The 27580-nt window shown below is 39.2% G+C and overlaps 1 protein-coding gene across 3 annotated transcripts in view; it reads right to left on the reverse strand.

The window, feature by feature from the left end:
• Positions 1 to 27580, reverse strand: part of grik2 (glutamate receptor, ionotropic, kainate 2) — a 153734-nt gene that overhangs the window by 96532 nt on the left and 29622 nt on the right. For all 3 annotated transcript variants that reach the window (XM_086079521.1, XM_086079522.1, XM_086079520.1), the window contains exons 3-4: positions 2799 to 2966; positions 1740 to 1997 (exon numbers count right to left, since the gene is read on the reverse strand). In XM_086079521.1, coding sequence (XP_085935647.1) covers positions 1740 to 1997; positions 2799 to 2966 — 426 coding nt within the window. The remainder of the gene's footprint in view (positions 1 to 1739; positions 1998 to 2798; positions 2967 to 27580) is intronic.

A 27580-nucleotide genomic window follows, 5' to 3' on the forward strand; every position in this document is an offset into this window, starting at 1 on the left:
AAGTCTTTTTTAAGCAGTTTATTGAAATGTCAATGTGCAGTCATCTGTTCAGTTCAACTCATCGTTACCAAGTGGTGGCATGGATCAGTATTCAGTGGTAGTAGTGCTTGTCTCCCAATGTAGTACAACCGTGTCTTCTTTACATGAGTTTATGGGTTCAATCCCCAGCCCTTGTTACCGTGTCCCAAATGTCTTTGACCAAGACAAAGAATCTCCGGTTCCTGATTCTAGTTGAATGATTCAAATTGAATTTAATTTAATTTAAGAACAAGACTGACTAAAGTAGTTTTTGCATGGTTAAAATGATGTTGGTTCAACAAATCATGTTCTCTATACAAAAGCATTAAGTTTTCCTAACTGGAGAAGTTATGTTGCATTTACGCAATGGCTAAGTTAGATTAACTTAAAAATACAAATAGTTACCACAATTTATTAAGTTGGTTCAGCACTATTTTTTTTACAGTATATAATTAAATGGAATAGTGTCACACAATGAAAGTTGAGTTTCTTCAACTTAATTAAAATTCTAGCGTGCAAAACAAATAACCTTGTTTGTACTAAGTAATCTTGTGGCATTTACACAATGGCGGCTGAGTTGAAACAACTTAAAAAGATGCATGCAAATTGTTACCTGAATTTTTCATGTTGAGTCAACTTTTAAGTTTTTAGAGCGTATGCTTTTTCCACAATGTATTTTTAACAAGTGCAATTTTTTTTCTGGAGTGACTTATAGTCCAAAACATATGGTAGTTTCTTAATTGGTTTTAGCATGTTTAATTAATTAATGTTGAGGAATTTTGAAGTGGCCCTTGCATCCTTCGATTCTTCTGTATTCAGCTGTCCAAGCAATGTTGTCCACCACCTCACTAACAGCTTTCACTTTAATTGTTTATTTTTTTTGTCACTTCACCGAAGCAGTGGAGTCACTGACGCGCACTTGTAACTCAAATCACTCTCGCAACACATCAGCTCATAAGTTGGGTCACTTGTAAGTCAAGGCACCACTGTTTATCACTTAACAAATTAATGAACAGAGTCTCTCTATGATATTAAATTCTGTCCTAAAGATACTGACATCCAGGGCAAAGACCTCACATCATTTTGAGATATTGAGGCATTAAGAAATCATTAGTGTCATTACGCTAAATGTCATGTAAAAATATTACAGCATTCATTCTCAGACAATGTATATCGTATGTCCAGTTATATGCAAATTTACAACTAACTTTCATGTACGACTTGACAGAACTACGAAATAAACTGTGATACAAGTTACCGTCAATGTGCAGGATGCCATGGCCTTAGGACATAATGTAGTAAATAAAAACAGCAGCAACTTAATTTTTTGTCGAATCAAAGTTGTTCTTTTAATAAGAACATCGCTGCATCAAAGAACATTCTTTAGGACTCTGATCCAGGCAACACTCAGTGTGTTGGATCAAGTTCAGGCAAATCTGGCAGCTTGTTTTCAAATTGGCATCCAACTCTGACCCTGACATATGTTACTGTACATTGACAAAGCCTGGTTGGCTTACTTGTGACCCAACTTCACAGTCTGGTGTTCCCCTTTGTAATTTACAAAATGTGAAAATAACTGAATCACTGCAGACATGGTACTGACATGTTATAACAAGAATTCAATCAAAAGGTGAACATCTAATCAGACATAACTCAAACATATGCTGGATTGAAAATGAAGATAACATTTGTGGTGTTTGGATGAAGAAATCAAAGCTCACCTGTGCTGTCATCATAAACAACTGTGACTGTCTTCCACTTGAAGAAGTGGACCAAGTCCAGTATTGCTCTGCTCAAGGATGAGAAGTCTGGATATAGGCTGACGTAGAAGATGTCTTTGTTGTCTGAAACCTGGTGCTTCCACTTGGTCTGGATGTGAGGCACCCCAAGTGCATTACAGATGGACTGGACGGCATTGGCCGAGGAACTGTGAGAAGGACCAAATATAGCTGCCACTCCCAGCGAAAGCTGGTCACAGGCTGAAGCACAGAGAAAAATACACTCACTGATCTACTCTAAATGAGGATGCACATTGGAGAAGTACATATGGACAAACACCAGACAGTATTATAAGATTTAGGATGTAAATGAGTTGGTTCCTGTACAACGCAGTGTTGATGCAACTGATGTGCTATTTGTGCTGCACCTTTTCTAATCACACTTGTTTGGTAATGCTTGGTTTAGTCAAAACAAACTCTAATGAGATTGCTCTGCTCGTGGGGTTCATCTGTGTCAATACCATTATCAAATCCCTGGTGTGTACCAAACAAGCAGACTAAGACCACATGCAAGTAAACTCAAACTTCATCTGTGGTGGATGACTTCTGGAAACCTGAGCCAACAAGTCCCTTTGTAATTGCTATTAATCCAGCAGCTGCAAAACATTTTCCCTCCTAAACCTTGCTGTCTCATAACATTATTTTATATGATGGAGTCAACTCAGTCACTCAGACACAATATAATAACCTGTATAATTTATAAAAGACTTAAATTGCCCACTTGACGCACATGTGAAGCAGATAGGTTATTGCTCTTTATTGGCCGGCTCTGGGGGACAAACCAATCTTTGAATTACTACCGCTGAGTCATTACCTGGAACCAATCAATTGTAGCTGTTTATATTTGAAGCACTAAGCCATTTCCTCATGGTGTGTTTTAAATGGTCACAGACTAAGCAAAGGAGGCCCTTTTGACTGACTGGGCATATGAAATTGTCATCTGCACACAAAACATGCATACATACATTATGTATAAGCTCTATAATAAAAATCATAGTTTACCTTTTCTGGAGGCCTCAAAACTGTCATAGATGTTTATCCTTTGGATGTCGTAGGTAAGTGTGGTGTTTGGCAGTAGAGTTCGGTTTCTGTTGATTGTGTTTAAAGCAAATTTAAATGCTAGTTCTTCAGCACCCGATGGGCCGCTTTCGATGGACTCAAATATCCCTCCTGTCAAAGACATAAGACATTTTTTCATCAGACAACATTGACGGCATAGAACATTTGGGCAATACAAAGTGAATGGAGAGTGATACGAAAACTGATTCTAATCAAATGAATGAATTAAAAAAGATGTAATAAAATGTTCTTTAGTAATAGTAACAACAATGTACAATTGCCACACACAAAATTATTTTGTTGATACACGTGATTGTAAAAATGACTCATAATGTGTACGTTACTTAATGGCTTAGAATCAAAATAATTCCTCTCACAATAATAATAATTTAAAAAAATCCATGCAGTTATGTGAAACCACAGCATAAGTAATAATAACAATTTACAAATTAATCTGCAACTTAGAAACTCATCTAAGTCTAACCCATGATATATTCAATGTACTGTAATTATTAGATTCAGATGTATTGGCCAAGTAATGCATTTAAAAACAAACCACAACCAGTCCAAGAAATGCAAAATACTACAATGACCAATAGAGGGAGAGGATGGGAAACATGGCGGCTACTTAATGCCCTGAGTTTCTTAGATGGAGAAAAGGAAAGACGAGGAAGATGGGAGGGGGGAAATGCCTGATCTGTGCTCCTTTAAAGGCGAGCACAGTATGGACCTGGGAAAAATTCCCACCACCAGCACCTGAGTACTACTGAGATAGAGGGAATGCCACATTTCAAACCTTGCAAACCTTCTATTCTGAGTGACTGATTCGTCCTTCATAGTGGTGCTTGGTTAGATTTCAAATGTGTTTCTGACAGCTCAGCAGCACTACAAATAGTCTCCAGAATAACCTCCAAAATAACTATCCATCACCTTCTGCTTATTCGGAGCAGGTAGTCATGTGTGTGATGGTGTACACTGGTGTTACCAACTTGCCGACTTTCTCGCTAAATCTGGTAACTTTCCAATGTGTGTGTGTGGTGTGTGTTTGTGTGGGAGTGAGGACACGCCCCTATTTTAACTGTTTTTATCATTGGACGGTTGCTGAGGATGACCCTATATGCCTGTTTAAAGCAACACTAAGGAACTTTCAGTTTATGTTGATTGTGGCGGCGTTATATCGACAAAAGTGCTAATGTTATGCCTGACGGAAGGCCACCTTTCTCATGAGCACAAGCGCATTGCGGCTTTTTTTTTGTGCGTCGACATTCAAATTGACTTCCGTCTTTGTAACGAATGGGTAAGGGGGGAAGTGACGTATGTCATAAAGCAATCAGCACATTTGTAGTTTTTTGTGTGGCAGTGTTCCTACCATCCTTCTCAAAGTTGCTTAGTGCCAGTAAAAATTATACAGACACCCATAGGCCATGGCAAAGGTACCATTCAACTATTTTTAAGTTGATGTTTCATCAGAACAGTTATGACAATATTTTATTAAGGTTGAAAAGTTCTTTAGTGCTACTTTAATGTTCGAGCAGACTTTTCTAGCACACATTATATGCTGCTGAAATCTGGAAAACACTACTTTAAGTCCACTTGATTGAAATCGCCTGCTAAAGTATGTACAGCCTCTGGGTATTGATTGAGTTGGCCGCTAATGGCATCATTTAGTAGGCTAAAAGGTGAGTTGCCATTAGCGATTAACAGATTGTGTGTTGTTTTGGCAACAGGTAAAAAAGTGGTGGAGACCACCGCTTAGATTTTGTGCTTTCATGCTGATGAATTTCAATAATTTCAGAAGAGCTCATGCACCAAATGAAGTTTGAAGAGATGGAAATGGACAACACAGTGGATTTGAAATCAGGCACAAAAAAAACATATTTTAACTTTTTTAACTGTTTTAATTTGAGGGTATTTACTATCGTTTGGCAATACTTGTTCACACGAACTGCAGTATCGATCCATTAAGTGGTATTGCAATACTTAATGATACCATTTTTTAAATACACATTTTAAGGTTAATAACTTTAAAATTTAAGGAGCTGTTTTGTTTCAAATGTTTATTGAAGAGTTGAACATCCATTAAATTTCCACATGTAAAGAAGACACGGTTGTACTACAACGGTTGGCTGGTCTTGCGTGGCCACACAGCGCTCCATCTCGGATGAGAGGGGCGCGACAAACCACACGGGGGCGGGGTTTTACTGAAACGGGTGTTTTATTTCCGCATTAAAAAAAATAGCCAGCAAAATACGTACCTAATTTTTGATTTAAAAAATTACATCGCCATGGTGTCAAAGGTAAGATTTAATCATTATATGCCTTTAGTTAACTGTGGAAGGGCTTAAAATTCTGTGATGTAATCCCTTCAACAATCTTTAAGAAGAAAGTCGCAAGGAGAACATGTTCAAAATTTCCAATTTTGTCTAATTTTGAACACGGTCTCCTTGCGACAAGAAAGACCACTAAGGCTGTTTAGAGAACTATTAAGACGGTTTAGAGAATGCCCACCAACAGTGCACGCAGTCTGTTGGAGTGACCATACAATTGAGCACCTGTTTTTTTTTAGGATCTTAGTTAACCAAGCACAAAGTCTCTCCAGGACTTATTGATTTGTAACACAATGCATTAAATATGGATTTGTACCTTCTAAATTACTAAATTAATACACATTATGGATGATAAAAAAGGCACAAACGTTAACAATCACCTACAGTTGAGAGCAATTCATTAATTAATAATTGGGATTGTGGGATTCATAAACTAGCACTTGAGTCAGTAATAAAAAATGTTAGTCATTCTCTAATGAACTTGTGTTATGTTATAATGATATATTTCATAAACTGCGCACCTTGACGCCATGCCAGCATGATCCATTTTTCGAAAAAGATTACTTGAATCCAAAATTTTAAGTTGACTATATGAATCTCTTATTCTCTTAATCTCAAGGGACAGTGTGTAGAAATTTTAGATTTTTCAATGTTCATTCAATTTTAAAATGCAATATTAATTTCAGTATTATGCACACAAAAAAGTTATATCACATCAACATACATAAAATTAAACTAAGACAGTGAACGAGAAGCAATCTGGCTCCTCTTTATAACAATACCCACGTTTTCTTATCTTTCTTTTTTTTGGGGGTGGGGGGGGGGGGGGTTGACAATGCAATAGAGACCGGTACCAAAACAAAACCTTACAGACCGAGTCAGTTAACATGCATAGTGTATTCCAGTGAAAGTCATCACAGCCTTACATAAAATCGATATTAAACAGAATAATAATGGCGTCAGTAAGGCACATGGAATGGAAAAGTGTGCTTAACACATGGACCCCCACAGCTACAGCCCTCCAGTGAATACTCCTGGCAGCCAGCAAATGAATTGACAAAGATAAGGCCTGAGGAGTTGGGGGTGGTGTGCTTGGGTTTTTAGATCAATGTACTCTGACTGACCCGTGATTCAATCAATGACGACCATAGGGAGCTGTAGAGAGCATTACTGAGGGATTGAAGTGTTTTGTTTGGGTTAACCCTTGGCCTGGCCCTGCTGACTTGATGCCAGTCAGCAGGAGCTCAGGCCTTTTTTCCCTTCAACAACAAATTTTGAACCTCTATTGTAGAGCCTTGATATCACCCATAAGTACCTGCAGAATGTGTGCTGTGTTGCACTACCCTTGACGCAGACGGAATCTTATCATTTCTTTGTGATGATTTCACCTGTTGACTTCCAAAGCCTCTTTTCCCCCCAGCTTTGCTCTCTTCAGCTTAATGCCAACATTTAAATAAAGATACCACCGACGAGCAACACTGTACCTCTATTTTAATTTGCATTCATCTCATGGGGGTGTTCTATTTTGCATACCATAATGAGTTTGGAGGAAAGAATGAGTATCAGCTAAAGTGTACGCACTGTAATAGGAAAGCTGTGCCTTTTGAATTCCTCTGCTCTCACTTGAGACACATTGTTTCAGAGCATCTCTTCTCCTCGTCAAACTTCACAAAATGCATCTCAAAAGACCAGTTCTATTTTCAAGTTGTGACATGCATATTTTTGACATCGGTATTGATTTTGACACAAGAGAAAAAAAGGTTTTCATTGAAAAGCAGTCTTTAATTTAGCTGAGCTCTAGAGAGAAGAATCCAAAGACAAGCACCACTTGTGTGTGTTTCTAGAGAAAGATAGCAAACACTCTCTTTTATGACATTTTGCAGCTGCAGCAACTATAGCATACTGTGCCATAACTAAGTCCCATTCATATCACTCACCTATGAAATTGCTAACTAAACGGGCATTTGCTAATTATGAATAATAATCAAGATAATAAACAACAGTATAGCATTATTTCTTGAATATATGAATAATGAGTGATTAATTTCCTTAGTGAGCAATAATATTTGAGGTCAAATTAGCATCAAACCGATGAGCCCAGTAGATGATCTTATTTAATCAACCCCATTGTTTTGTCCCAATGTTACGCAGGTCCCATTCAGGTTGTCAATCACGCAATTCTCATAACGATTCATACGAGAAACCCATTAAAAATCAATGTAACTGTTAAATTCCTTTTTATTTACTTTGACGTTCACATTTGCGTTCCCGTTCTACTCGCAAGCAGCAATGTTTTTTTGTCATTCTGGAACCTGAACTAGTACCAGTAGTTCTACTATCCGAATACTGGGAGGTGGACCCAATGTAAGCTGAGCTTTCTAGTAGCAAATGTTATTACAATTCAGGACTGGGCTGATTGAACAGCACAGCCAGCTTCCAATAGCTGCCGGGACCGAGCAAAAAAAGGTTGGAAAATGGTGAGTTTAGCGCTGTTGAATTGTCAACCAAGATAGTATGTAGTATTAGCTTAAATAATAACACAATGCAACAAGATGAATATATATATATATGAAAATTAGTTGTTTCTAACTCCAGACCTGCACGACAAGGTCAGAAAAAGATTTGTGAGGATTTGAAGGAATGCAGTCAAATATTTTATTTATTATCCTTCCACTACTTGTTGAAGGGGTTACTCAAGTTTGAAGTGGTAATATTAGCTGAATTTGAGCAAAACGTATAGCTCAATATGTCTGATTTAGCCTTTAGAATTTAACCCTCTACTATTTCTTTTTTTTTTTCTCATCCATCCTCTGAGCGACTGTGGCTTGCTTTCCACTATTTTATTAAGATCTGGTAGAAATTGGGTCACTTTTAGGTCACTGCTAAAATTCAGGGCCCATACTGACAAACATTCTCAGAGAAGTCCTGTCAAAGAACTCCTAGTTTAGTGCAAAAATTCCGATCAGGGAGTCTTGATTTAAGAGTAACTCAGGAAGTTTCTGAGAGTAACTCTGAGCAAGGATGGGCCAGAAACTTGAATCTGTGTGGAGGTGTGGTTGACCCCCGTTAAATAATTGTGAAGCTGTTGTCTAAAAGCTGTGATTGGTTGTTACAAAAAAGGAAAACTCAAAAAAACTAAATTAAAACGTGCTCCTAGTAATGAACTAATGTACAGTGAAATCAAATGATCATAAAACTGTATCAAGAAATTCTACAAAAAATATATATATTCTATGTTTATGATGAAACTGCAAAATAAATTCATTGTTACTCAGCTTCAAAATGTTTCAACGTAGGCTACCTCATTCGTACCACATTCATTGTCATCATATTGACTTGCTGATTGTTATGTTTACGCTCCATGCTGGTATTTTTTTATTACTTAATCTATTTGGTATTAATGGTGGACGCAGATTCAGCTTTCAGCAATTACTTTGATTGCTGGATTCCTTGTAAAAAGTGGTTTCATTTAGTGTAATGACCAAAACAACAAATGAAAAGGAGGGGGGGGGGGTGGGGGTGTTAATATGAGGAATATTAAGTTTTACTTCACATTTACTTCTCATTCATTTACTGATGGAGGAGCATCAGGAGCAACTGGGTACACACTTCACTTCATTATGGTCACTCAAGAGTCAGGTATCGAACCCACAAACACTGGCTTGGAGAGAGAGAGAGAGAGAGAGAGAGAGAGAGAGAGAGAGAGAGAGAGAGAGAGAGAGAGAGAGAGAGAGAGAGAGAGAGAGAGAGAGAGAGAGAGAGAGAGAGAGAGAGAGAATACATATAATAGCAGTGACGCTTGCCTCAAAATGCATATGATCCATTCTGCACATATTAGCGGCCAAAAGGTCCATAATTCAGTCTGACCATGCGGGTAAATGCAGGCCAGTTAGTCACCCTGGGTCTGGCTAGGTCTCTACCAAAAGCACTTTAATTGCTGCTTTTGAAACAAACTTGTGGCCCGAAAATAACAGCGCCCCCTGGCGACCAACCAGAAAAAATCCCACTGCTTCCGCCGTGTCAAGTCCGGGCCTGGCTCAGGCCAATCAGCACGTTGGGGCCGCAGGGCAGACTTTTGAGGGACCGAGTGAGCATGCTGATAAGCAGGTTTGGGTTATACATGCCACCGGTGGCATTTTTCCTGCACCGACCATCTACTAGGGGTTCTTCTAACTTGCGCTGCCACCTTCTTCATCGACTTTAAAGTGGAGCACGCTGACCGCGAAGCTAAAAGCTCCCACTCAGCGGCCAGTGCCTCTTTGAAGGCTTGTTGAATGAGTGAGTTTTTTATCAACGTCCATATTACGATATACAACAAACAGACATTTATAAGGTGATGGAGAAACCGTCAGCTAGACTCCATTACATTGAGCCATGGCAATTGATTTGTGTTGCTAAATTAATTTAATGTCGACAAGCAATCGCCATTGCTCATCATGAGTCATGACATGTTGTAGTTGCATGTTCCAAAAGTGTTTTAGCATTGTCATTAAATTTGTAGCTACCCTCTATCAAAATACAAGTGAAATAAATCAGTCAGTCGAATAAATACATTTTTAATTAAAATATTCAAGTAAAGTTTGCAGAGTGAACTACACAGCAGCGCTATATTAAGATTAGAATGTTATTCATTAATCTGATATAATAATATAAATATTCCAATCACTCAACAGTTGATTAATGAATGAATTATGTTATTAACATATCACACCTCTGTGTCGTAGGATTGACAGGCCTTATGGCCGTTTTTTTTTCCAGTTAAGTGAGCCATCCACCAAGTGAGTAAACAGTATACACCTCACCAAAATAATTAGAGTTGGGTTTAGGATAATAGCAAAATGCATTCCTTTGGGGGGAGCATGGCCGTACCTTGGACAACAGTTGTCCATGTCACATAATCTTGCACTAGATGGTTGTTGACATGCAGCCAAATGTATTAGCCGACGCAGGAATGCGAGGGTGGGGAGGTGGACAGTTTGCGGTAGGACTGGCCCAAATGCGCACCAAATTCGGCGTGGAATCGACCCACCAGTTCCCAATGACAACCACACCCCTGTATACTATACTATACTATACTCCATCCATCCATCCCTTTTCTTTACCGCTTGTCCTCACAAGGGTCGCGGGGGCGCTGGAGCCTATCCCAGCTGGCTTCGGGCAGTAAGCGGGGTACACCCTGAACTGGTTGCCAGCCAATCGCAGGGCACACAGAGACGAAAAACCATCAACACTCACAATCACACCTATTGACAATTTTGAGTGTACAATTAACCTGCCACGCATGTCTTTGGAAATGTGGAGTACCTGGAGAAAACCCACGCAAGCGCGGGGGAACATGCAAACTCTACCCAAGAAGGCCGAAGCCCGGACTCGATCTCACGTTCTCTGCACTGGAAGGCGGACGTGCTAAGCAGTCCACCACCTTGCTGCCCTATACTATACTATACTATACTATACTATACTATACTATACTATACTATACTATACTATACTATACTATACAATACATTGTTTTCAGGCCGCAAATAAACCATGAATTTCCACTACAGAGTGCACTGCAAATTTAAAGATGACACGCTTTGTGATGTGCACGTATTGCTTCTTATTCATTGTAAAAGCTTTAATTTGATAGTTGTCACACACTTATTTAAATATAAATAGAACCTCGGTTCATGAATGAATCGATTTGTGAACATTTTCAGACAATTGTTGCTTCGGTTTACGGAACTTTCAGTTCACAAAGAATGTTTTTGAACATTTTAACTTCAAAACAAGGTTCTACTGTGTTAGTATGTTAGCATTCTAGATTGATGTTTTGTTGTCCTCCCCATCAGCCATCTATGATCAGATTCACGAGAGAGGTATGTTGTAGCTCTTCAAGTCCGTTCAAATCTTGTACACAGCTAAATTGTTTGGAAGAGCAGCAGCATTATTTTTTAATGGTCTGTTTGCACAGAACAGTTTGTACCTTTTCATGCAAGATCAACAGCAGAAGGCTGTATACTTCAGGGAGCTGTATATAGCAGTTGATGGAGATTTAGAGGGAAAAGACTGAAGATGCTTCTACAAAGTGAGCCACTTGAGAATTGCAGCTCGGCTGTTGTATTTATTCATCTGTCTTTCATACCGCATTTTCGCTCTCTATTCATCCATTTCTGCTTCTATTTCATCTGACGTATCATGAGTACAGATTATTGCTACAGATATAAGTAGGTAATAAGTAATTTCCCTTTATTTCTCCTAAAAGAAAATCTTGGGAGCAAATCCACTCAGCACTTCCACAAATGTCAGTGCTTTTCAGCCTTGTCACAGAGGCACAAAATGTCACCCTCTTTCCTCAGTCACTGCCTCTGTGAACTACTCACATCTGGAAATGTCAATGGGCATTGCACAGCGGGAAGGAACAGATTCTTGGGTGGCAGAAAGCAAACACACACTTACTGTACAGATCTATAACAACCAAGTCAGTGATAGAAATTTCCACTCGGCTGCAACAAATATGTGATCCAAGATTAAAGTAATGCATAGTTTGTCGACCAATTAGGCTATTTTGAACACGTCAGTGTTGTTAGAGCATTAATTACAGTAAAAATGTGTGTTGGGTCAGTTACTGCTGTCCATGTTGAACAAGTAGAATAATTGGTTTACATTTAATGACTGTACGTGTCAGGTCTTTCCTGCTTTAAACCCTTTGTTAATCATAGAGATTGGGTGTCATCTGGAGCTTTGTGTTATGCTTTCCATATTTCCTCTGCTAGACCAGTCGTGCTCTCCTTATGCTGTTCTTGCAGATCCTTCCTTTGTACCTCCTGACTATCATGACCAGAGTGTTTTAAAAAAAATCTGGCTCCCTGACTTCCCCCTGCGCCGACCTTTCAACTGCGCCATCAATCTCCTTCCTGACGCTCCCCTGCCAAGTCCCGAGAGAGAAGCTATGGAGAAATACATTATTGGGTATTTGATAGCCAGCCATCTTTCTCTTCTTTGCGATAGGATGGTTCTTAGTTGACAAAAAAAGACTAGATTATTTGACCCCTGCATTGACTTCAGAGGTCTCATTGAGATTTCTGTTGTTCCCCACATTAAGACCCTCTTCTGAACTCTCCAATCAGTCCACGATTTGACAAACACTATCTGATCTGCAAGGTGATGAATCAAATACTTTTAGAATCCCCATCAGTCATTTTGAATATTCGTTGATGCCGTTCGGTCTGACTGATGCTCCCGTTGTTTTCCCCGCTCTCATAACCGAACAGGGGGTTGGGGGTGCAGTGGGAGAGGGAGAGGAGAACTCGCCACCAAGTTGACTTTTCCGTGCTCTCATATCTGTCCTCAGTCAGGTCCGCATTTCTTGTATATAAGCAATGTGTCGTGGGAAGTCCTCCCACACAGTCAGTCAGATTTTGGACCTTGGTCCACACACAAGGCGCACCTCACTATTAGGCGCACCATTGATTTTTGAGAAAATATATGACTTTAAAGTGCGCCTTATAGTCGTGAAAATACGGTAATTATTTTGTCCCTTTTTATTCAAATTACTTCCTAATCTTTCCCCAGACACATCAGCTCAGTAGTCAGATTGTTTGACTGCATGATAAAGTTGAAAAGTATTAATTTAGTGCCTCTTTTGTTAGCTTCCTTGGCTATAGCTTAGTTGTAGCAGTAGTGTCTACTGGCTGTTTTCAGGCTTTGCCACCTTCTACAGATGTTTCTTGCTAGGCTTATTGCCACCACCTCTCCATTCTCCTGGAACGCTGAGGCCGGCAAGATAAAATCTTTTGTTTCTGATTCTTAATAAGTGAAACGCCACAATTTGGTCGGACACAAGGTGGCACAAGGAGCAAGGCTTTGGTTGCTCATCACCACAGTTATTTGCAGCCACATCTCTCCCCATTCCATGGTATGCGTCGGCCCTGAAATCTTCATGTGCAGCCTTTAACTTAAAAGCTTTGTCTTGTAATATTCATTGCACATTGCCTTTCGAACTTCATACTTAGCTTTTGCTGACCAATTTTGTACTTGGTTTGTGTTTTTCGCAGTGCCAGAGTTTAAGCCGTTTATCCTGGAGCCCAGTCCTTAGTTCTTCAAGACCCCTTAGTGTAATGATCTTTTGTTTAATAAGTTATTTCGTACTTTATTACCTGTCTGCATTTGAGTGCTCCTTTATCACCACACAACTCATCATCATTAATACAGTGGTTACCTTCACAATTGTTTAAGGAAAAAAAAGGATTTTGCTGAAACTAGGGATGCACCGAAATGAAAATGTTTGGCCGAAACCGAAAACCGCAAATGAAAAATGCTTGGCCGAAAACCGAAACGCCGAAAACAAATTATGGCAATTTTTACTATTATTGCATTTATTATAATTAATAGTTTTTTTTGCTTGTCTCACCACAACCTATTTCGGCCATATTCTTTCGGCTTTAATAAAATAAAAAAATTAATGGCAAAAATAGCCATTTTCAGACAAAAATTTTCGGTGGCTGAATATTAGGTGTATCACTAGCTGAAACTAATAAAACATTAAGTGTTAACTAACCATCTTCTATCCTTGAGGAATAAGGGAAGGGATAAGAGAAGGAAGTAGTAACGTTTCTGGCTAAAGAAGCTAGGTGAAACTAGGATGCAAGTGTTGCAAACAGAGCTACGGTTATTGACATAAGTTTACATATAGCGTTAACATTGGTTGGCTAATATAAGTAAGCACATGTGGAACATGATGTCTGCCTCACAGTTGACATCACAGTGGAGAGATTTTGGTTTCTTTTCTCATCTTGGGCCTCCCTTTGTGGAGCTTGCACGAGGTTGTGTGGGCTTACTTTGGGGACTATCGTTTCCATCCACATTTCAAAAGCCTGTACGCTAGGTACATTGGCAACTCTAAATTCCAAATTGGTTCAAAGGTGACTGTGAATCATTATTAGTCTGTACATGCCCTGGTAGCCAAACCAGTCCAAAGTGTCATTGCTAGATTTACTGCAGACATCAATCTGCAACAAACACAAGACAGTACTGTGTAACTGATCTCACACCGTACAGATCTGCGTCTGTCAATCTTTCACTGTACAAAATTTGAAAATGACTGCATTCCCACTGAGAGTCAGGTGTTAAGACAACATTACAGAGTATTATGTCTCGCAATAGCTGCTATTACTGTTGCTAAATCCCTGGATGCTCATGTGAAGCTTGAGTCACTTATTGAGGGTAATTTCCCTTCAGTCTCAGAAAATACAGTTTGCTTACAAATTAGTTGCTAAATCTGGCAACAATCCCTAAATCTTATACACACACAGTGTCTGCACCCTTTACTTTAAAATGAGTAGCTTTGGTTTGGAGAGTCTTATTGATTTTCTGCTCCGAGGCAAGTGTGTGATATTATCTTAAGTAATGGTTGAAAATGAGAAGAAAGACGGGTCATTCCTTCAGAGGTCATATTCTCCTGCTGCAACAACATGACCTCACCTATTTGACATGATCATGGTCCATTTAAGGGATCAGCCATGCTACTGATAAGATGAATGATTAATTGGTTGATGAAATGAGAAAATAGGAGCAAATGATCACCCTTTTACACAAACACAACCTTCTTTCCCCATCCATTATTCAGTTTAATTATGTTATATTGTTCCTGATGGCGATGAAGCAGAGCCGTCTATAAAGTCTCACAGCGGTAATGGGATCAATACTGGATCTTTACTACCCTGAATAAAGGGTTTGCAGGTCACAGGAGTCTTGGACGTTACAAGCCCCATTTCTATCCTGCTGTCCTCTCCAGGTTTCATCATAAATGTTCCCCAATGTAATGTCATATGGTTTTGCCCATTCATTATGGTTTTCTATAAATGCATCCATTTATAAAGTTACCCACCATCTATATACTATGTCTATAGATAGTAAGTTTGAACCACAACATTTTTAGCTACATAAAAATAGTGAGAAAACAATAAAACGAGTGTTAGCGGTTGAAAAGTATACACACATTTAAAAGATAAAAATGTTCAGCGCGTCTTAAATTGGTTGCTGGTAACAGTGTGCAAAATAAATCTCTTTTCAGCTGCCTCATTTACTGCTCTCAAAGTCACACAGCAAGTATATTCAAGGTGCATGAATAAAAAAGAGAAAGACATGCTGGTTCACACTGTATAATACTTGAAATCAGACATTTTGCCTGTTTTAAGGAGTCTCTTCATTGACGTGTGTGAGCACATCTTTATTTGAAAAAATCTAAACAAATCAAACACATTTGAGGATAATTTTTTTAAGGGAAAATAGAATCAAAGAATCAAACTTTCAAAGCGCAACAATCAACAAATGTAACTGATCCTACAAAATGCACAGAAGCCAGCTCTGAGCACCATTCCTCTACCAATGTCCCAGTTCTATAAAATACAATAATTCTACCCGTAGTACCCGCTAAAGAAGCATTTTCTTACATTCAACACATTGATCTTTTATTAGCAAAACCCTTCTAAGCAAATGAAAGCAAATGAAAAGCTCTTTTGTTTTACATCCCCAAACTCCCTGCTACCTTTTATCCGTCAAGAATAAAGGTAAATCTGGAGAAACCTGTAATTCTGTTTTAGAATTGATTTTATTTATCATAATTATTATATATTATGAGTGCTAGAGCATACAGAAGGCTTTGATGCAGCCTCTGATCTGAAGAGAATGCTTGAAGCAATGGTAGTTATTACAAAAACGGCCATCAGGTGGCAGCAGAGTATAAGAGATCAAGCAGGGCCATTTGCAAAAAGATGTTTCCCCCGCTGTTTAAAACAGATTTGTGAATAATGATGAAACTTAGCAATATTCTAATGCTAATTGCTGCAAAACAGAAACAGATAGAATTTTTTTTTTCCTGATGAAAGAAGAGACTAATCTTTCTTTTGGTAGGTTCCATGACTTTATAGCAATAGAACACAATATTCTATGAGCCTTACAAAATCGGTGAAAATGGCTTGGAGTGAATGAGTTTTAATAATAACACATATTGGAACTAATTACTCAAAATGGGTAGACATCAATGGTTATCGTCAATTTATTAAGAGGAATGCCAGACTTATTCACGGGGAGCTAAAGACAGGTGTCTCTTCGGCTACTTTAAGGCATGACAAGCAAATCCCAACTTTTCCTGAATGAATTAGTAGTCACTTCCAGTCACCAAAAACATGTTTCCACATTCCCACCCACATCTCTTACAGCTCAACCCTTTCCTCCATTTCCAACAATCCACCATGTCTCCCCTGCTGTCACCATCCATCTTTCATCCTGTCTCTACAGCTCTAAAATACTGCACTGTAAAACAGAGTGAAAAGGGAAGCATGCATTCAGGGGAGCAAAGACAATGTTATGTGACTGTGTGATTGTGTGTCAAAGTAAAAGTAAAATTGTAAGAGGGAAGCGCCAAAGGCAGAAATGTTGCGATAATGGTTTCATTTGGAGAGATTGTGATGCGGCCCTTGAAGAGAAAATCCCCATGGAGGGGCAAATGAGTTAGCGCTCTCTTTTCATCCGTCTGCTACGAGATCGTGTTGTCCTTAAAGCCATGGGAACATTGGACACTTTGCCTTCAACTAACTCTGGCAATTAGAGCTTGAGGGAAAGCGACGGTATCACACACTTCATGCCTGCAGGCTCCTTTTCAACATGCACATAGATGCGCAGTTTATGAACCCAAAAGACAATTATGCCATTTTAATCAGCATTCAAAGGTTATCCTTTGATGTTAAGGCAAAGCATTAAAAGCATCGGTTATGTTGAAACAGTGAGAAAGATGTGACTCGCCAAAAATGTGCAACAACAGACACTTTATAAATATTCATAAAAGCTTTCAAAAATGGGTAATCGCTTTTTCTTTACGCATAATGTAGCGTATTTGTTTTAAACATCACCATGCATTTGGTGCAAATGATTCCCCATTTGAAGGAACCTGTTTTCGTGGCTGGTGTTATCCGACACACACGAAAGCTGTCACACACGTAAAAAAATGTGTTTGTTTGTGAGTGAATTGTCTTTGAATTGACTTTGATGGAGATGGAGCACTGGGAGACAGGCGGCACCCCCCAATTCAAAAGATTCGTACCTTGAAAACTCAAATCTCTTCCACCAGTTAAATATTGATAATTTTTTACTCTCTGAGGTCAGTACACTTGAAGGTCATGTCTTGCAATGTAGATTTGATGAAATTTAAAAAAAAAAACAATTAATAAAATAAAATGAAGATACAAGAATACTAAAATATCTTGAGCAGAATAAGTTGAAAACGTATCTAGTCCTAAAACAAATAAGGAGTAGGACTAGATATGTTTTTAACTTCCTCCGACCCCTTTTGAACATATAAACTATTTTCTTTCTTCCTATTGTTGTTTTCTTTTTTACTTCAATTTATATTTTAGACTTGTAATGTGTTTTCTTTATGTTCATATGTTCAATAAAGAACCAAAAATCTAATCAATGAAGGACCAAAAGTGCCAAAATTAAAGTAGTAAAATATGACATAAATAACACCCATGCTATTGGTGGGGGATACGGCCAGGAGCTAAACACCATTTAGTAGTAGTCTGGAGCCATGGTGATGCAATTAAATATAATTACCATAAAAACGTGTGAATAATGCAGACCGGTATATAATACCACCCCTTAGCCCCCCCAAAAAAATTTTTTTCTGTACTTGTATTGTAATTAGGTTCCACTAATTTCATGCTATACTTTTTTATCGGACTGAATAATATGAATACATAAAGATTCAAAAATAGAAAATGCATCAAAATCCAGGATACAAAAAAACTGCTCTTTTCCCTCACCTATGATTAAGATCTTTCAAAAAATAAATTCTTATGCTGTACACTCTTTTGGTAAGCTATTTGTTTCTTTACATTACTTTAAAATCGTATTTAACTCTGTTTGTAACTGCTTTTATAGGTTGTACTTTTTAATACAGAATCTCAAGCATAGTGAGTTAGATTGTGTATGAAATCATAAATCAGCGACTCTATTCTTATTTATTTATTTATTTTTACTCCAAGGTACTGCCAAGATGCTGGTAAACAGCTGAACAATGAGAAAAAGATTTGTTTCTTATTAACCTCCCTGCATAATACCCCCAACCCCCGATTCTTGATATGGGATTTTTTTTTCTCATTTATTTATTTATTTGTAAAAAAAAAAAGTAGTGCTATTCGTGGGGCGGGGGGTGTTCAGTACTGAAATACTTAAAGAATTCACGACACATTTAACCATTTATTTGAAGTAACTATATTTTATTTTATTTTTTTAATTTTGACAGCAATTTGCTACTTTATTGGTGATACAGTTGAGGCAGCTGTCATAAAAGTCATAAAAAGGTGTTGTCTAATATGCTGTGGATGTTGTAATCATGGGTAAGTGATAAAAGTTCAATCTAACTCATGTGCTAAGATAGAAAATAAACTTTATAAAAGACGTTTGTGGGATGTGACCCACTAAGGCTTTTGTCCAAAATCTCATATCAATAGTGTGGCTACATGTCCAAACAGTCTGCAGTTTTGCTGTGTGGGCGAATACCCTTCATTGTTTAATTCTGGACCTATTAAAATGCTGTCTGACACTTGTAAAAGCTCAATTCATGGTGAATCAAGCCTCTTCATAAACCAAGTATCACCCCACACAATGAAGCTGTCACAAACCTCAAATAAGTTAAATTATGTTGCATTTGTGTGGGTGTTTTTTCCCACTATGTATTTATTCACACCACCGGTTACCTGCACAAGGATAAGAAGTCCATCTGGCTGTTAATATTTGCCAAATTATATTCAACCTCCCTGTTAAACACTAAACGCAATTGTGCCGCAAGACTAAATGTGGCCCAGACCCAGGCCCATCACATCCACCCACACGAGCCACCAACAACTACACCTGCCGCGGTCCAAAACAATCCCACACACACTCCACACAATCCCCACCACTGCTTTCCATTACTCCTCCGCAGACCCACCACTCTCCAGCCGCCTCCGCTTGCATTCGCACACGCGTCTACACGCAACGCTGTTTCCCCTCCGAGGCAAATTAACACTTGTGCACAATGCATATACTCTTTCCAAACGGAGCACTACAAAACTGCATAAACACGTTGGGGGTTGTGAGCATTGCAGTGATGGAGGTGGGATTACGCAGGGGATAATTCTCACTTTCTCCGTGAGACGTAGAAGCTTTAAATGAGTGTGAAGAGAATGTGGTGAGTATCCACAGGTAGTGGAATCAGGCCAGTGAAGCCTAAAGGCACATCATGCAGGAGCTCCTTGGAGAAGCAGGTACACGGAAGGGAGATACTATAACTGAGAGAGAAATGAAGCGGTTCAACAATGAAGAGATGGGGAACACAGGGAAGGGGCTACTGGATGAAAAGGGGATGAACACAAAGATACCACATATAAACCGGCAAGTAATCTTCTTCAATCCACTCGATGACAGTTTGTGCTGGCCTTTAATCCCCATCCCAAACAGCGACCAAATATTGGTGGGTGGATCAATCCAAATATCGATAATATAATAGTGTCATGTGATCAATACTTGAGTCACTATATCTCCCTTGCATGCTCTTCTGCTGTTTTATCAAAGACAGAATTTAGATGACTGTGTGTCGCTGCTCCTTACCAACAACTTAAGTGCCACACTGGGTGGTCACAGCACGGAGCAGACACGTTTTGCTCCACCTCCCTCTCTTTTGTTTTGATGTTGTGCCACCCGTCATGTGACTCAACAGTACCAGGTTAACAAGCGACGGGGCTCAGTCAACATAGACATGGACAAACAGCACAGAAAGAAGAACCTCAAATGTGGCAGAGAGGAAGCTGTAAGAGGGGAGCTATAGTGCGGGTTTCCATGCACCCAATTTTTATTCGGAATTTCAAGAAATGTGAAAATAAAACTGAATGGAAACGCTAGAAATTCCAAAATAGGCCCAACATTTGCACACACAAAATTTATACTTGGAGTGTGTTTTGAAGCGTTTCAAAAAAAGGAAAATGCGAATTTTGGCTATGTTAACAGGTTTTGCGCATAAAAGCTGACAAGATACATGTCGCACGTTTTGACCGTATATTACGTCACACGTACAATTGTAGTCACAAAGCAATGGCGGTCGATAAAGTAAAGTATGTTTGGGGGGGACGATGAAACAGAAATCTTTTTGGAATTCATTAAAGAAGCGAATATTAATGCAATTTTAGATGGAAAACAGCAAAGAAATGCTACGGTTTATCAAGAATGACAAAAGAAAACTCATATGACGTCATTGCACGGCACAGTCGCTTCCTGTTTTTCTTCTTCTTTTAAATTACTCGTGGATCCCATCGCTATGTTGTATACCACCACCTACAGCGGCGGAGTCCCCTTTCAAGGTTTTGATCTGCAGTAACTAGACTTATTCCCCTGGTTCAGTACAGAAACTACTAAAGAAGGCATGCTTTGCAATTGGGTTGCAACGATATCCAAACATCAAACAAAGCTCACGATACGATAACTATCACGATATTGTGGGGAGGTTGGTGATATAACAAAGAGGTCACAATATTGTAAAAATAAAAATTAAAAAAAAGCTCATACTAAAAAAAAAAGAACAATATTGTGCTTTTGTACATAACAGCAATGCATATTAATATTGAGGCACTTACTTGCAAATGCACATTGAGGTCCTCCACATATTGACCCGGTTCACAAGCATATTACGTTCCCCTTCATCTGACCATTAGCGTAGGGTGACCATATTCCTATTTCCAACAAAAAGAGGACACTTGCCCCTGCCTTGAAATTGTGGTACCAGTCGCAGTTACACAGTGTACTTCACCTCCTATTAGACACGCAATGCCAACCGGACATTTTCATGAATTTATAAAACCTCCGGAACCCGAACAGGACGTAAGAAAATGGTCCTCCAAAAAAAGGGACATTTGGTCACCCTAAATTTGCGTGGATTTTAAAGATAGAAGGGCAGAACATGCCTTATGAAAATTAAACTGCACTAAAAAAAACTAGCCACCAGAGGGTGCTAGAACTGCACAAATGGAAATCAACCTGACTTTTAAACAGATGCGCTACTTTTAATATTGTGACATTAAGGCCACGATATCGTGGCAGTTTGAACATCATGATATCACGAAATTTCCGTTATTGTTGCATCTCTACTTTGCTATGTTCCAAGATGCATTGAAGCGCCACGTGACATCGTTATCCACAAACTACAGCCTAGACACCTGAAATCATCATAAGATGACGGCTATCCAGCGGCAAAAAAAAAGGTGTCACATAAACATATACATCTAGAGTTGCTGTACTGTAGGGCTGACATGGATGGATTTTCGCACATCATTCAGTAGGTTTTGGTATGCGTTGGAGTGATTTTTATGAAGAATGCAGTCATTCTACTCAAAGATAAATGGACTGAAATAAATTGAGCTGGCTGAGTCCATACAACGGCAGTGCGTAGCATATATCCAAAAGAGACAGTCAGACAATGAACGGTTATTGATGGCCGTAAACACACCAAGAAAACATCAAACTAGTTGTCCGCTCATCCCAATTTCCACAGAAGAAGGCTGCTGTGTGTGTAGGCGCAAGTTCTGCCTATACGCACTCGCTCACCCAATCGCAAATGTAACACCAGCCATGCTAGATTTGTTATTGACAGTCAGCGGGAGTGGACAGATAAGAGGCGTCCTTGCCAGTGGTGAAACACCGGTCAGTATGTCAGCACTTTTTTTTTTTTCTTCTCCTATCTCTGACTTATTTTTCTCCGTGGCTATCGGCAGAATCACAACCAAGAATCAAGCGCTTCAAAGCGGCCACGCCACTGGCAAAAGCCCGGTCAGTGTGCTGGCTCACAACACTTGTTTTCCTTCCTCTTCCTCCTACTCTTCGATCTCCCTCGAAAAACTAGGAGAGAGGCGTTGGCAAAATCACACCAGAGAAGGAGGTGCTTCAAAGAAAAAGACAGAGCATACAAACATGAGCGAGTAATCATCTCTGTCTCAATTAGAGTCAAGAAAACCAAAACATACTTGGAGTTTAGGATCATAATTTTTACACAAATTTTTGGGCGGAATCCTTCACGACCTTGATAGCACACAAGTCCTGGAAAAATCATGACACACAAAACACACTCGACCGCCACACTAAATTAGCAAATGTGTCAAACATCCCTTGAGATACCACAGTGTATGTAGTGATTAGTCATTCAGAACATCACTTTAGAACATCCAGTTCACTCCAAATGTGAACAGCAACGTCAATTCCTTTGTTTTGTGTTTATATACTGAACACATTTGGGTTTCAGATCATGGGTTATTGTCTTGTTACACCATGATTAGTTTGGATGCATTTTTCTGTAAATTCCCAGACAAAATGCTTTTGTAGACTTCAGAATTGATTCTCCTGCTACCTTAGTTACATCATCAATAAAGACGAGTCGACTAAGCCAGTTCCAGAAGCAAGACATGCAAGCCCAAGCAATGCCATTAACTCCACCATGCTTCACAGATGAGTTTGTGTGTTTGAATCTTAAGCAAATCCTTCCTCCTTTCTCCATAATTTGGTTTTTCCATCACTTTGGTAGAGGTTAATCTTGGTCTCAACCCATAAAACTTTGTTCCAAAACTTTAGTGGCTAATCTCTGTGTTTAGATATCTGACCAGATAGTATCATTTTTAGCATAATGGTTCACATAGCTGACTTTCATTTAGCTCTCCTGCTCGATTTATGCTCTATGAACAATAAACAACAGTACTGCAGTTGACTGGTGAGGTCCAGTACAGGATGTGTACACAGCGCTCACAAATTCAGGGGTTTTAGCCTACAAACCTGAACCAGACAGCCAAGTTGCGTTAAGACAAATGTCAGATATGTGCTGATCTTCATAATGTTCGAGATTCATCTGGGAAAGCATGAATCATAGCACTTCCAAAAGTTATCTCAACTCAACTCAAAATGTATTTATAGAGCACTTTAAAAACAACCATTGCTGCATACAAAGTGCTGTACATAAAGTAAAAATCCAACTTAAAATGGCTGCAGAACAGAAGCGATCGCTGTTCCAAGGTGTTAAAAATCTGCATTGTTATGTCTGTGTCGTGCTCAAAACAGAAATTGGCAGAAAACTAACACCAGTATAAACACATTCATCACCCATCCAACCCTGAATATCCCGCCAATACTATCATATTCCAATGGAGTGAAAAAAAATCTTACTAAATCTTAGCCGTTCTTTGTTTTATTTAACATTTGAGATATTGGAACAGGATTGCTATTTCAAGTCCCATTTGTGCTGTGTTTTCTGACCCCATCAAATGTTGTAGACAGAAAGAGAGCAAGATATCGTATCTTTTTGTCAATGACAAAGACCTCCCAGAGGAGCAATTTAAGACATATGTAGGACAGAGGAAAGACTATAAATAGAGGAGTTAAAAATATTCAACAAAAGAGTTTATGGCACAACTCAGACAAGACAGCTTCTCTTCTTACTGTTTAACAGTCATGTCACTTGATGGAGGGAACTTTTTAAAAGAAAGAAACTAGCAGAATGTGGTAAAAGACAAGAGATAAGATGGTTAAGAATGTAATCTCAGAAAGAAAGTTTTTGAGTAAAATAAGATACCTTCAAACCAGACCTGTGGTTTGTTAAATGGTAAATGTTAAAGGTTTTGGCATTGTGCACAGTGTCTGCATTATACTATATGATGGTGATAATGGTCAGCTTTTTTCCTCTATCCAGCTTCAACAAATGTACTCATCTATTACTGAGCAGCTCAGTAACACACATGCTGAACTGAAGTCAGTTTTTACCTCAGAAGTGAAGCAAGTGTCTGGCTTAGTCTGGCTACCCATACAGTATGACCAATACATTTAATTGAATTAGTTGTATTTATTTATAACTATCAAATGAATCTCCCATGACGCCAGGGCTCTATTTTCATGACAGGCGTAAATCCTGTGCAGTGCATCTCTGTGTAATGAAGGGTTAGAGTCAATTTGGTCATTTTCGCAGACAAGCACGGACCGGCGGATCTGCATCGCTTTGGGAGTGGTCACAGCTGACTTCAATCATTGCCAAAATACTAAAATATAATATTTATAATGAAATGATTCAGAGGGCTGAAAAGGTTTAGATCAGGCTTCCTTAATCATGGTCCTCGAGGGTCGAAGTCTTGCAGGTTCTAGATGTTTCTGTCCTCCAATGCACCTGATTCTAAAGATCAGGATCGTTATCCTCTGCAGAGCTTTCAGATCAGCTGATTATAGGAATCAGGTGTGGACCAAGATTGAGGAAGCCTGGTTTAGATGAACTTTCTATCACCATATTGTCACTCAGCCAGGTGCATCTCCAAGACACTCCTTTGGCTGAGATGGCCTGCCCAGCTCGGCGGAGACCAGTCTGCCAATTAGGATCCACAGGCATGAGCTGCAAGGCGATGACTACGAAAACTGAACCTGATTTGTCAGGCATCTTCAAAGGATAAGTAGAGTACTTCATTTTCCTTTTATTTTGTTTTTCACTTCTATTTAAACTTTAAACTAAAATACAGCCCTTCCAGTTAATAAAATATTTTATAATAGTAATAATAATAAATTTTATTTATTGGCACCTTTCAGGGCACTCAAGGACCTTGTACAAACGAAATAACAGTGCATAACATCCATTAAAATAGCAAATGGTATGGGTAACAGTAAGCTATGATAAATAGTTGGTGTAGTGAGTAGGCAGTCCAGAATAGCTGTGTTTTAAGAAGAGGGTTAATGACTGTATTACAGAGGTCAGTTGCTAATGAGTTCCAAAAACAGGGGTCAGAGCAGCTGAAAGTTCAGCCCTTCATGGTGGACAAATGAGAACAGGGGCTGGTGAGGTGGTGTAGGTACGAAGATCTGAGAGTTTGGGAGGATATGGGAGTATGACGGCCTTTTATGTGAACATTTGTATTTTATATTGAATACAGTCACCAGTGAAGTTTCTGCAGGATTAGAGTTATGCGGTGGGTAGAAGAGGTTCACATGGCAATACGGACAGCAGAGATCTGGGCGCCAAGGGATTGTTCGCCCTAGGCGCAAATCTAGCTAGATAAATAAATAAAAAAATGATTAAAAAGACCTTACTATATTTTGTAGCTTTCATTGTTAGATCAAACAGAATTCTAAGCAGCAATCGAGCGAGATGCGGTTGTTATGGCTTTCATGGTCTCTGTCTCACGACAGTGATGAACTTTAACATGAGTGTGTATTTTTGCCCTCATCAGTTAAAATATGCCTCCCCTAATTCATGTTATTATACAGACAATGGCCCCTGTGGGTCAGCCACCAGTCAGCCATAACGCTGTCTTTTAATTAGAAGCTGATTAATACAGCCGATGAGGACTACTGTATGTCCTCATTTCTCAGCACAGTTTCTCTCCAGCCTACCTCAAGGTACATCAAGTATGAGGATGATCATTGTGTTATAAAATGATAAAAACATCAGCACCAGTTGTTAGACGGAATATTTGACTGAATTGCAATCATTGTGGCTCATGCATAGGAGTAGCATTTTAAGATGCCCAATATACTTGGAAGAGAGCAAAATAAAGAATTGATGAAATGAATGTCACTCAAGGGTTGAGGACCGTACTCATAACCTTCAGCTTGAGAGACGGTCCCTGAACCATGCAGCTCCTGCTGTGTGTTGGTATATCGCTCGCGTCCACTCGAATCTTCGTAACTCCCAAGAGACCAAAAATTATGTTTTTGGTCCCCTCTTGGATTTTAGCAAACAGTAGGAAGGGCATAACTCAGATGGTAGTGTGTCAGTCTCCCAAGCTAACTAAGTAACTTTTATCTTATTTAATTTTTCCAATTCTTTATTTTACTCTCTTCCAAGTGTAAACATTAGCCTACTCTAAAACCGAGTCTATTTGGTCCCACTATAAATAGAGTCAAATTTACTCTACAGAATGTACTGTGTTAGTTCATTAACAACCAGGCAGAAGACAAACTCAAAGATCGCATCACTATATTCCAGTTTAAAAACACACTCAGACCAAGCAACTTGATTCCCAAATCCGGTTAATTTAAAGTGCCGATACGTGCTAAAATTTATTACACATCCCCTCCACCAGCTGGATGCTTTGAAAAGCGGTGGGCCATGGCCTGGCAAAATTGCCAATGTACACGCAAATGAGCAGGATGTAGATGGGTCATTCAATTACGGCAATGATTGTTCCTTGCCAGTTATTAATGGTAACCACAACCTTGCATAATATGAATACATATTACTTCTAGAAATGTGCAAGGTCACCCACAGGCACATTAATGCTCACTTGCTTCAAAAAGACTACGGGTTGCTTGGTCGCACAGGGACACGTGGATATGCAATATAATATCATATAATTATACAAGCGCTCCTCTAGCCAGTTGTTCATGATAACCCCCACATACAGTAATTACTGCAGCACACATACGAAATAAGTTAAGAGTAAAGAAAAAATTAGACCACAAGCTGCAATGTAAATCTCATGACTAATGTGATCGCACATCTGGCTAGTTATTGATTATAACAACCACTTAACACAATAGAAATCAACTCAATACAGTGTTGTAAAATGAAGTGGCGAAAATTCATGGGCTCTTTTTTTCATAGACAGCGATCATGTGCTGTGCGTAAAGACTGATCTTCATTTTTGTGCCGGAGAAGGTTTAGTTTACTCTGGGAATTTGGCAAACCGATCCGCGGCATGGTCGGCATCACAACGGACCGAGGGTGTTTTCTTTTACACGCCCCCAGCGTACCTGACAATTTGGTGACAGAAAGTAGAATAGACTTTAGACCAGCTGGGATTAGGTCAAAATTGGTGCGCAGGTAATGTAACGTGGTTTTGGTTCATTTGATCGAGGCGCCGACACACAGATTCTGCACTCCACTGATATGTGTGGTGGATGTCGTCATACTTAATAAATATGAGAAAAGCGTGCATCGAACCACACCCGTCGCCATGGTTTCTGTGCCCGCCCACCAAGATGACTGTGCCCCCCATTTGAGGGATGGATGGATCTCTAAAATGGTTCTCCTTTTTTATTATTTTAGTTTTTTATTCATTCTATTTTGCACTCTCATGTCCGAGGCAACGTTTTCTGGTGGCATTCTTAAAGACGCCATGGTATGAAGAAATAGTGGTATGGTTGTGTTTGATTGCTGGCAATAGCCATCACTGCATTACTGAAAATAATGTTTGGTACACTGGCTTATACGCGACAAATATGTCAATGTTGGCGTGCAAGAGTCATGTACATTTTGTACAAGCGTAGCTGCAAGTTTCCGAGGACGCTGGTGCACAAGACCAGCGTACGGCGAGTGAGGAGAGACATACTACAAACCAAATTTGTGTCGGCAACTAAAGAGCC

Source organism: Leptonotus elevatus, chromosome 6 (genome assembly GCF_054856555.1).
Source record: "Leptonotus elevatus isolate MCC_2025b chromosome 6, RoL_Lele_1.0, whole genome shotgun sequence".
In the NCBI taxonomy this organism is placed as follows: Eukaryota; Metazoa; Chordata; class Actinopteri; order Syngnathiformes; family Syngnathidae; genus Leptonotus; species Leptonotus elevatus.